Source organism: Crocodylus porosus, unplaced genomic scaffold, assembly GCF_001723895.1.
Source record: "Crocodylus porosus isolate Cpor-Errol unplaced genomic scaffold, CroPor_comp1, whole genome shotgun sequence".
Classification (NCBI taxonomy): Eukaryota; Metazoa; Chordata; order Crocodylia; family Crocodylidae; genus Crocodylus; species Crocodylus porosus.
Window position 1 is genome coordinate 20143806 of NW_017728950.1, and position 12143 is coordinate 20155948.

General features: G+C 39.0%; 1 protein-coding gene across 1 annotated transcript in view; it reads right to left on the bottom strand.

Moving 5' to 3' along the window:
• Positions 1–1959: 1959 nt before the first annotated feature.
• The window catches only part of DGKQ (diacylglycerol kinase theta), a 113451-nt gene continuing 103267 nt past the window's right edge, over positions 1960–12143 (bottom strand). Inside the window, exons 21-22 of the mRNA XM_019555213.1 lie at positions 10344–10496; positions 1960–7730 (exon numbers count right to left, since the gene is read on the bottom strand). Coding sequence (XP_019410758.1) covers positions 7632–7730; positions 10344–10496 — 252 coding nt within the window. The 3' untranslated portion in view covers positions 1960–7631. The remainder of the gene's footprint in view (positions 7731–10343; positions 10497–12143) is intronic.

The following is a 12143-nucleotide window of genomic DNA, read 5'->3' on the forward strand; positions in this document are numbered from 1 at the left end:
GGGGACAACAGGGCAGACCCTACAATGAGAGACTGCGGGACCGGAACCTGTTCAGCCTTCACAAGCGAAGGCTGAGGGGGGACCTGGTGATGGTCTATAAACTCACTGGGGGGGACCAGAAGGGTTTGGGAAAGACCTTGTTTCCCCTAGCACCCCCTGGCATAACAAGGAATAACGGCCACAAGTTGTTGGAGAGGAGGTTTAGATTAGACATCTGTAAGAACTACTTCACGGTCAGGGCAGCTAGGATTCTGGAACCAACTTCCAAGGGAAGTAGTTCTGGCTCCTACCCTGGGGGTCTTTAAGAAGAGGCTTGATGCCTACCTGGATGGACTCATCTGAGCCCAGTTTTTCTCCCGCCCAGGCAGGGGGTCGGTCTTGAAGATCTACAAGGTCCCTTCCCACCCGACTTCCATGATTCTAGAACCATTGTTAAAGAGTGCACTTGGATTGTAATTTTAAGTGCTGGAATTGAATTGTTGCTTTTTCTCTGTAGTGGGGCTGGTTTCCTGAATGAATGGGAGCAAGTTGGAATAACAGAGTGACTGAGTAATAGGTGTAACCAGCTGCAGTTAAAAGTTAACGAGTGGCAATGAACACCTCCGAGCTGCAGACTGACAGGAGGAAGGTATCAGTGTCAGCAGCAGGAACTCCTTTAACTCCACTGTCCATCCAACAAAGTCTCCAGTTTGAGTTAATCAATGCCAGGGACCAGTTCCTGAGACTGAATGCCACCTGATCGACTACTCCCAGAGCCCCTATTCATGCCCATGGTGAATTAGTCAACATTTCAGAGTAGACCGCTGAAACTGCACGTACCAGCAGGCAAGAGCCCTGATGACTGACAGCTGCCATCCAGGAGTGTCCCATGAGGGTCAGAGACTCCTAGATTGGGTAAGCCCAAGGACTGGGGGATCACTGAAGTCTGCCAGACAGCGATAAAAGGCAGTGAAGTGTGACCCCCAGTGGTGCCCTTCTCATCTTCAACCTAATCAGCACCCGAGCTGTCCAACCAGAAGGACCAGCCGGCAACTCCCTTCTGGAGACTACACTCCCTTGGAGGAAACCTTGACTGGCATCGACAGCAGACTCCAACGCTCTGGAGAGGTATACCCAACACCAGTGCTCTGTTCCAGCTGCTACACGTGTGTATGTATTTAAAGAGACCAGCACCCCTCATAACCCTTGGATTTGTGGTTTTATTAAATTCTGCACTCAGTCTAATAACCTGGAATTTATGATGATCCTGAGAGTTGGTCATTTGTAGCCAACAGTTGAACCACCCTGCTCTGTATCATTGCTAAAATGAATCTTAATTTTAAAATGGCAACTTAGGTAGTACTGAAGTGATGCTGTAGCTGTGATGGTCCAGGAAACATGCAAGGCAGGGATTTTTGTGGGTAGTATCTTTTACTGGACCAATCACATGGTTTGGATAGATTCAGGCAAGCTTTTGAATACCACATGCCCAGAAGTTCATATAAGTTTGTTCCAACTATGTAGTTGGTTCACAAATATCACCCACAAAAATCCTTGCATCTCATAAATGGAATCTTAAACAAATTTCAGAGTGCTAACACATATACAAGCAGCTAAAATGTTAAATTGAAAAAAGATGAAAGAATATAGTACAGGATAAGCTAAAAACATAGCAGTGCTTCACGGTTGCAGGGTTAAAACTGGAATGGAAACTGGCTAATAGCAAGGTGATCAGTGAGGAAACTATGATACTTATTACAGAAGAGTATTTATAAACACATCCACTACAGTTTCTTGTCAGTGTTGTAAAATTCAGGCCTAAGAGGAACAATACTGCTACAAAAAAACCCCCCAACTTTGTAGTACAACATGATACTCCAAAATACTCGGTTAAGCAATGTCTTGAAAGGAAAGTAAAACAAAATGAAGTCTTCTTTCATAATTACACTGCAGCACATTGAAAAAAAATACACAGATGCATCAAGAGCAGAACAGAAATTACTGATTATATTTGTCACAGGTATATATGTACTCTACATATAGATCTCTGGTACTCACAAATTATACTTAGATAACAAATTCTAGTCAGTGCAAAATGTACAATCAAACACAGGCATATTGCAAAAATATATACACGATTATTCAAAGAACATACTTTGAGGACAAACGGAATGTTTAAATATACAATAAAAGTCCACCTTTCATAAATTATTTTTTACAATTACAACATTTCAGGAACACTAATTCAGAGAAACAGATTACCACATAGTGGTTTGCAAGGAAGACTACCACAAACTAGTTATACCATTAAACCTTATTTTAAAATCAAGCCACTAGTAAACTTGTATGATGTACATTATTAGTTTGAGGCACGCAATGTAGTAATAGTATTCAACCACTTTAGTGGTGGTTATACTGAGTTATTAGGCAGATGCACACACAAAAAAGCACTATGCAACAGCTGAACTATTCAATGGCCAGTTTAGCTTTACTTGTTGGTAGAAGCTGGTTCAGTATGTTAGAACATTCAAAAGAAATGATTGAAGGCATCTTTAAATATAACAAACAATGTTTTAGAAACCAGGTACTTGAAGAACTATTCCAGTGAAATTGGCTGCTTGAAATTGGCACATATATTCACATAGTTATTTGTGTTAATTAAGTATGCTCAGACTACAGTTAAGCACATCACAGATTTTATGGCACCCAAACTTTTTAGCAAATTCCATGGTATGTGCTGCTTTACTTTCAATTTTACAATTCCCTTCCCCAAGAAATTCATCCTGGTTACACTTGGACCAAGCAACATGGTTTAGAGACAAAAAGCAATTTCCAATTAAAAGATTTTTGGATAGTGTGCTTTCCAAAATTGCAAATTAACCAATTACCTCAGTGATGCAGACCCCACCTCCCACCCAAGGATTTGGTTTTATAGTAAGAAAGCTTCTATTTTCCAATAAACTATTTGTACTCAGTGCTCATTAATTTCTTAGGCACTACTTGTTACTCTGTTTAGACACTTTACAGTACAGAGGAAAAGAGCAGCCATAGTATTTGTAGTCTTACTTGTGTGCATTTGGATCAACTGAAAGCTAGTTTTGGAAGCAACTGGTGCCCGATTGGCCCCTTAGACAAAACAAATCGGATCTAAACTGATTATGGAAATTTAACAACATCCACAATTGTTATATTTTTATGCCCAATCACAGGATTTTTAACCTTTCATCTGTAGGACTTTACTTGGTGAAGTTAAACCTCTACACAGGTGTTTATATTCTGAATTGCTACCAAATAAATTAAAAACACAGAGCAACTGAATGTAAATGAAGCCACACCTTCTGAGAATCAGTTTTCTTTCAATTAGCAAGAGAATGTTGCAAAACACAGAGGAATTAAGGGAGTGGAGTTATCACTTTCACTACCCTCATTAAAAAAATAGTTATCTCCTTTGGAATACCATTTTTAATAGCTATATACATTCTTTCAAAAGTTCAGAAAGACTTTTTCAACAACATAACAGTTTATAAAACCATCTTATAAATAATTTTTTTTTACCGAAAATAAACCCATTATTTAGGGAAAAATGTTAAATCCAACACTTGTATTAGTACAAAATCTCTTCTAAAAGTAGAAGAGCAGAAAAGTCAAAATCCACTCAGATCTTTCTGAAAGGTTGCACTTAGGTGCCTGAACCACAAGGGCAACTATTTCCTTAATTCAAGGTTGTTCAACACTGGCATAGTTGGGGACCACACACGCCAAATGCTCTGCGGGCAGGCTCCAGGGATTCCCCTCCATCCACACACACACACACACACACACACACTCTGCAGGCAGGGCTGACAGTACACAGCTTCCTGGGATGTCCCGTTCTTCCCCTTCCCCCCAAACACACACACTGCATTGTAGCTGCACAGGTAGAGTATGTCCCACCCCTGGACCACAACACGTGCTACATTGGTGGTACATGGCTCCCTGGCCCATTATACATGGATAGTACATGCAGCATGTGGGCCCCCTGGGACCTCCCCTGTTACATGGCAGTGGGAGAGGCAGCTGTATAGGCCCACAGGTCTCTTGTGGGTTGCATATAGACCCCAAGAGCTATCAGTTGGACAGCCCTGCCTTTATTTATGACCGAATCAGAAACAATGCTATCAAAACATGTGGCAGTGCATTATTTCTACTGATCAGGATGCTTACAATCAAGAATCACCATTATGTAAACAATGACATTGTTGGCCTAACTGTACATTTAGAAGCAATGTTAACAATTTCTATTAAAACCACTACATTTTCTGTTCAATATCAGCAAAGTAATGATGTGGCTGGGTGCCTAGGGCACAGAGTGCAATCATGACTGCAGCAGACTTTTTTCCCACCCTTCCCTAAATCAGCACCCTAGTTATGCCACTGCTCAGTATAACTACATTGTCAGTCCAAGAGCATGCATCAGATTGGTCAGGTAAGCAAACACCTTTGACTCCTCATTACACCAAGTGCCAAATGAATAGCTGTCAACATTAAACAAATTTAAAATGAATCTTATGGACTATAAAATGAGTCTAACAAACTCATTCATAAAATACCAGCCAATTTAAGTGTTTAAAGTTTACATGAACTTTCAGTCAGATATAAATATGCATTTCAACAAGTTATTCATTTCCTCTCCTTTTCCCTGGCAGAGCAGTTAAAAAAAAATATAAATTAAGTGGAAGCTCTCGAGTATCACAATCAAAAAAAATCTTGAAAACTTTAAACTGCATTCTATAGACCCGTTTTATTTTTAAACTGAAAGTGCTTCTGTAAGTCTGCAAAATCTTTTCCTTATTGACAAATACTAAAAAGGAAAATTTGCCCCATACTAAACAAAAATATGTGCAAAATACATGTAAAAATAATGGTAAGGCAATCTGGAATCTAATCTTGCCAGTATGAATTTAAGCTAGTTAGTTAATAACTGAAAGACTTTTCAACTTTAGATCTGTTAAGAGGATTTAAGGGGAAATGAAGAGATGGTTGCAGCCCAACTGCTGAACCGTTTTTCCAATTAGATATAATAATTAACACTGGCACTAACAAGCACCACTGTTACCAGGTTCAGCAGAAGGGGTAGGGAGACAAAGGAAGCATGAAGACATTCCCTGCAAAAGATGGGAAGAGGCACATTTACGATGTAGCAGTGGGAAAGTTACCTGTATTATAGACCAAAAGGAATTACATTGTCAAGTGTCAAACTGCATTTATCGAAAACCACTCAATTCAATTATAAAGAAAACTGGAAATATATATAACGTATATGGCAGGCACTAGAGTAACAAAAGGTACATTTTAAAGCAGCCATGCTGCATGCTGTACTAAATAGCAAGTCTTAAACAGTTATATAAGTGTTACCACAGTTGGTTTTTTCTAGTTTTTTTCCAAATTGGGGTGTTTATTTATTTATTTATAGCTATGACTATATTTATATAGCAGAGAGATGGGCTACTAGGTAAAGAGCAAACATGTATAAACGCTTGGGAATTAATAGCATCTGGACTAAGTATATAATCTACTCGTTCAAGAAACATCATTATATAAGTTTGTAGAGAGAGTTGCATTTTAATGTGCAAGCATCCATTTTAGTTCATTCTTTGTTTAGGGTTTAGTTCATTATTGTCAGAGTCTTGCATCAGTTTTAGTTCCAGGACATTATTTCCCACCCCCACACACACACACTTTTTTTTTTTTAATTTTATGTTAGCAGTTGTGGTCCATTCTAACAGCCAAAACTTGATGGAAGTTTACCAACTAAAATTAGCTTTACAGAGATAAAGCCAACACATGGTGGCACTGAATTCTTAGATCACTGTTCTTCAATTTTCTAACTAGTACTCCTGGCTAAAAATTTCAGGTCACTATAGACCCTTGCAGCTTGTATTGTGAGTTATCCTGACAGTGTAACTGAGGGACCCGCTAGGAGGGACTTGCTGCACATCACCCAATGGCAGAACATGTTTTCATGAGTGAGTGATGTAAGCCAACTGTTTTCACCCCGCTAAAAATCACAAAGTCTTATTGTGAAAAAAAATTCAATAAAGCCATCTTATATAATGCTGTTTTGACAAAATGATTCACAGCAATCCACCAATATCAATGTAGTAAAATTACCATCAGTTGTAAATGCTATATTAAGCAAGACATACGTTACAGCCATAAAAGACATTTTTTGAAATCATGGCTAAAACTCTGATAATACTTGCAGATCAGGTCAGTGGCCATTTTAAATATATAACATTTTACATATTCCAGCATCAAGTGCACCACTTCAAATCCCACCACTTGCACCACCTCAACCTCCCCAGTGCGTCCACCTGGGAGTGAAGCTAAGAAAAGGGGATGTTTGGGGTCAGTGTGGCTGGGATATTCCAGTTGAGATAACAGTACTTTTTTCTGCCTTTTCTCCATCCTTCCAAAAGCCAATCCATTTTACCAACCTGCAGACAAGAGCAGTTCTTGGGAATGCTACTTTCTCTACTTTCTAGACACAATCTCAGGAATCTGAAGTAACCTGGTAAAAAAAATAAATTCTACCAACACTGTGCCCAAATTGCCACAGATAGTCTTAGTAAAGGTGCACACCACAAAACAGCTCAGTCAATTTAGTTACTATTTCAGTTTAATGCCTGCCTATCACTAAGTATTTCAGTGAGATGACAGTCACTCCCCAAATTACTAGTGAATCTTCTATGTTTTTTTGGAGCTACTTTGAAAGTAGTCATAACTTATTTCAAAAAAGGATACGAGTTTGAAACTACAAAAGTATAGACATGCAAGGAGTAATGAGTCACCAAAAGTAATGTGGTCAGTAGTGGAAAAAAAAAGACAGACTCCAAAAAGTGTCTTTTGTCTATGAATGTTACTGAGGTAATTTTGATCCCACTGACTTGAGCTGTTAAATTTCAGCAGTGTTCTCTCTCATTTTAAGAAGTCTTTGACAGGACAGTCTGGAAGAAGTGGAATCATTCTGAAACGGTTAAAGATGGTTTGGCCCTTCACCACCAATCACACTGTCTAACAAAAATGTGCAGATAAACCATCTTAAATCATTTTGACTCATGCATTTAAGCAGATTTTCTCTGCTCTGTACATGGGGCATTTTTTGTAGGGACCACTAATGTTATACTTCAAATGTGAATAACTTATAATCGTAAAGTAGCAGCAACTCTGACTTATCTGGCTTAACTCAAGGAGATGATAGTATCTTATCATTTTTTTGTTTGGAAACAGTGATTTATCTATGGAAACATTTTTTAAAAGGCTGAAATCTTCTTAAAAAATAATGAATTTTTGCAAAAGTAATTAGGAAGATCTCAATCTGTGATTATCAGCTACACACACTCCAAAAATTGGGCAATAGGTCATGGAAAAGTTACCAAAGGCAAACATAGTGGTACATAAATTAGATGCATTTTACCCATGTACCTAGGAGCTAGGAGGGAGAGACAGACAGACAGACAGACAGAGCAGAACACATTACTTTCAACACACAATAAACTGGTGGTTTCATAAAGCAACCTTTCTTTACCACTCCTCTGAACATACTTTTCCAGGATAGGTTCATGTTCCCTGCAGCAGGCAAACAGTATTTGCTCTATAAAAATCTTCTCAGCTTAGCGTCCCTCTTCTGTGATTGACACACTATCAGTTCTTGCCTCTCTCATGCTTCCAACTTTTTTCTGCTTCTGCTTGGATTTTTTCAACATATGGACCTTTAAAAAGAGTTTGGAGAAAGCTTAAGACATTTAGCAATAAAAGCAAATGATCAAAACTGTGCACTTTGAATGTACTATAAAGTCACACTAACCTTTTTTCAAACCTCCTATATTTAACACAGAGTGTGGACAGAAGTACAGATATTTTGCTATAGAACTTATACTGGTAGGCCCACACACCAATGTAAATGACGCCAGAAACAGGCAAGAAGCAAGGATTTTTTTTTAATTTGGTGACATCATTTATTTGGACCAACTGCATATACATCTCTTCCAACTATGAAGTTGGGCCAATAAAAGATTATCACAAAAGACTGCCTCTTTCCTATTTCCTGAATCATCACAGCTACAACACTCCAACTTTACTAGGATCAGGAACAGATAGGCAGCTGCTCTAGTTATTATTACAGTATATCATCACTAACTGGGAAGGCAGCAATTAATAACATTTGAACTTAGCAAATGGCTACCCCATGGTGAAGGAGGCAGAAGAAAACTCAACAGGTTTAAATCAACAGTACTAGAATTTTATCTTTGATCTTTTTGAAAGTAACATTCCTTCAGATTAGGTAACGTTATCTTATTTAAACGCAGGTGTAAATGTTTTGTGTGGCTAAGTAGTCTTCTGCTGTTTAGCTGTGATGGTCTGGAGAATAAACAAACAGCAAGATATCTGGGAACGTTTACTGGACCAGTTTTTGGTAATTTTTGTTGGAACAATTATGTAGTTGGGAGATGCACTAGATAAGCTTCCAGGTACAAACACAGTGCATGTAATATATTTTCTGTTCAGTGACCTTAAATTATAGAATATGGAAGGAAAGATTTTGGGGGATTTTTTTTTTTTTTTTTGTGCAAGTGAGGCACAATCTGGACAACTGGTTCCCCCTAAAAAGTATATTGATTTGGACACATGGAACGCTTGGAATATCATAGGATTTCCAAGATTTTTGGTAGTAGCAGATTCCGGCAGTAATTTTAAGCTACCTTTCAAGGAATTTCTGGGCAGGAACTTGCGAACGTGGCCTCATTTGTGTGGACACGTGCTCCATTAAACCAATAGCCAATTAGCAAAATACTCATTTCTCCATTTCAATGTCAGCAGAAATATTAAAACCTTGGTGGCTGGTGCTTTGTCCTCTGTCCAGCAAACTGTGAAGGGTTGCATGCACAATTAGGAGTGAACATATAACAAGCATAAATACAGCTTTCAAATTCCCTGTTTGTTAAAAAGCAATCTAGCCTTGGCATGAGTTTACATGTCTAAAGATAAATACCTCACTTTAAGCTTACTTTTATTTTTAAAAAGTTAGCTGTAAGCTTTAATAATTGCCAGTTGCAGATCTAAGTCAAGTCACAAAATTGGGAAGGCGGGGCGGGAGGGGGGACAGAATTCTGTGCACTTGCACACTCTGTTCTCTTACCCAGCTCCTCATCTCCTTTTCCTTTTTCCTCCTTACTCTCCCAACACATATCCTAATTTCTCCACTTTGCCAGCTGCAGTAGGACAGAAGTGGTATTGTATATATAATTTTTAGGGAACAAATCAACGGAGTGCCATTGTTTGATGAGCATTCCATGGTGGATATTTATCATGAAAACCTATACCAACAAAACTAGCGTCATGGATCCGTTTAACCACTAACATGTTTAATAGTGCCTTGACCAGTCTGAAGTACGGCTTAGTCTTGTGTATGGACAGCACCCTGCCATGTTTTAACTAAAACTGTTTGTATCAGAGCTGAGACAAGTTATTCAGGCAGTCCACTTATAAACATCAAAACAAACCCTGTTCCCATGGTCAAGGAAACTGGAAGAGACTCCTCCAACAAGTAAGAAAGATTTGTAGGTGATATTTTTCATAGGACAAGCTGCTAGTTTTATAGGACTAACATCTCTCCCAATGTTAGACAAGCTTTCAGGCCCAAAGTATCCTGCATCAGGTAGGCAGGCGGTCATTCTGGTCTGCCCAGAATCATTCAGAACCTGAACAGTTCTGAAGAAGAGCACTTTGGATATTTTTACGTGCGTTTTGGGATGCAGCACCGGGTGATTTAATTAGCAAGCCACGCTAATTAAAAAAGTGCCTGCGTGTCACATGCATCAGCATCCCCAGGCTGGAAAAATGGCAGCAGCTGCTTTGGCCTAAAACACATTGACCATGTTTATTTCAAAGCGCCCCACCACCATTTTGTCAGCATGGAGATGTACGGGGATGCTGATACACGCGATGCAGAAGGCTGCCAGAGCACGTCAATTTCTGTGCTCTAGCAGACTTGATTAATTGAGTCCGCTCTGACATGCTGGATTTCCAGCACGTCAGAGCAGCCTCCCCACATGTCTATAGCAGCCCTTAGTACCCAAAAGCTTGTCTAACATTGCTTCCAACTAAACTTTTAGTGGATCAACAGTAATCACCAAAAAAATACCCTTACTTTTTGCATAATTCCTGGACCATCAAAACACGGAGAGACATACACACACACATGATTTGTGAAAGTTTTTATTCTAAGGATCAAAACAAAAGAAAAATAAAAGAAAAACGAGACTGCTTTAATTCACATTTTAATACAGAAAAAGTAAATGGTCAAGGCAAGCTTGTATTTGTACCTTTGGTCCTGCAGCAGAAATGATGATCTGGCCTGGTGGCTGGATCCAGGGCTCTCCATCTACTTGGACAGGGATTGATTTCAGAAGCGTGATACGGAAATATGACCCTTGGGCTATGCGAATCCCTGATCGCAGACCACCCTGTACTTGACCCTGTTGGAATAGCAAATGAAAGTTTCCCTTTATTTTTAAAATCTTCTTTATGACAAAGAACCAAGTAGAGACAATGCTGTTCTTTCAAATCATTTTCAGTGTTGGGGTACACCTGAGTTTCTTGTTGTATATGTTTTTTACTCCCAGAAGATTCCAAAATTATGACCCAAAGTTTTAGTAGCAAAAACTGCAAAAAGGAAAAATTGTTCTAAATACAAATATGCAGGGTAGATCACTGAAATGGTTCCACACACGTAGTCCTTACGAATTTATGCAGAGCACAACTGAAACCAAAAAGGCACCTCAAGCAGAGTCATTTGTCAGAGTGAGATCTAAATTTGTGAGGAAACCCCAGAAAATGCAAAGGCGGCATAACTGCTCAATGATTACTTTTCCTCAGTCTTCAACTGCAACCAGACAACTAACAAAATTAATATAAATGAAGTACAGGGAATGGCTACAGACTGCTTTTGACAATTTGAATTAAATATACTAGTTGGTCCTGACAGAATTTACCTATGTACTGGAAAAGGAATAATGGAGTGCCTATCTCTGAAGGGAGGAAAAAGGACAAACCTGGGAAGTTATAGATTGGTCAGCCTGACTTCAACAACTGGGAAGTTACTAGAGTAAATAATCAAACAGGCTATTAACAATACATCTGGAAAGGAAGAGGTTACCATGAGCAAACGCTATGGATTTATTAAGGTTGCTTGGCATGATTTGCTTTCAATTTCCTTCTTTGATAAGGTAACTGGTTTCATGGATCATTACATTCATATTTTTGCGCAACCTGCTCTTAACAGTTTCCAAGGATGGCACTTCCACAATTTCTCTAGGTAACCTGTTCCAGTTCTCCGCTACCCCTCACAGTTAAAAAGTTATTTTTGAACAGTTTTCTATTTATAGTTTGGAAAATCTTTTTTCCCCTGTTGCTTATAACATGCCAAAATTTTAATGCCATCATATAGCTCTGTCTTAATTTTTCTCCCTTAAAAAGCTGTCTGTGCTTCCTTTGCAGCGCCCCCCCCGTACACACATATATGCTCCCTCCCCTTATTTTTTGCATATACCATGCACCTTTCCCCCCAAATTCAGCTGCTGGAAATGATGGTGCCTTATAATCAAGAAAACATGGTAATGTCTGAACCTCTCTGCTGGGGCAAGTGAAAATAAAACTGCACATGCTACATGCTGGGCTCTGTAGCCATTGGCAGTAGACAGCTTTTCTTTTTCCCAGCCACACCCTTTTTTTTTGTTGCCTTGCATAAACAAGGTGCATGTTTTACTTGAGTGCATGCCGTATGTAATAAAAAATGGCATTTCTTATCTTAAGTTTTACAATCAATTTCTGCATTTCTTGCACAATCTGAACTTCAGTCAGTGCACAGATAAAATGGAAAAAGTGAGGCATGGGCCCTGTTAAAAGCCTTCATGTCTTAATGTAATAAAGAACTACAGTAAATGTAGTACAGGCATACCTCGTTTTATTGCGCTTTGCTTTATTGTGCTTCGCAGATATTACGTTTTTTACAAATTGAAGGTTTGTGGCAACCCTGCGTCGAGCAAGTCTATCGGCACCATTTTTCCATCGGCACCATTTTTCCAACAGCATTTGCTCACTTCGTGTCTCTGTGTCACATTTTG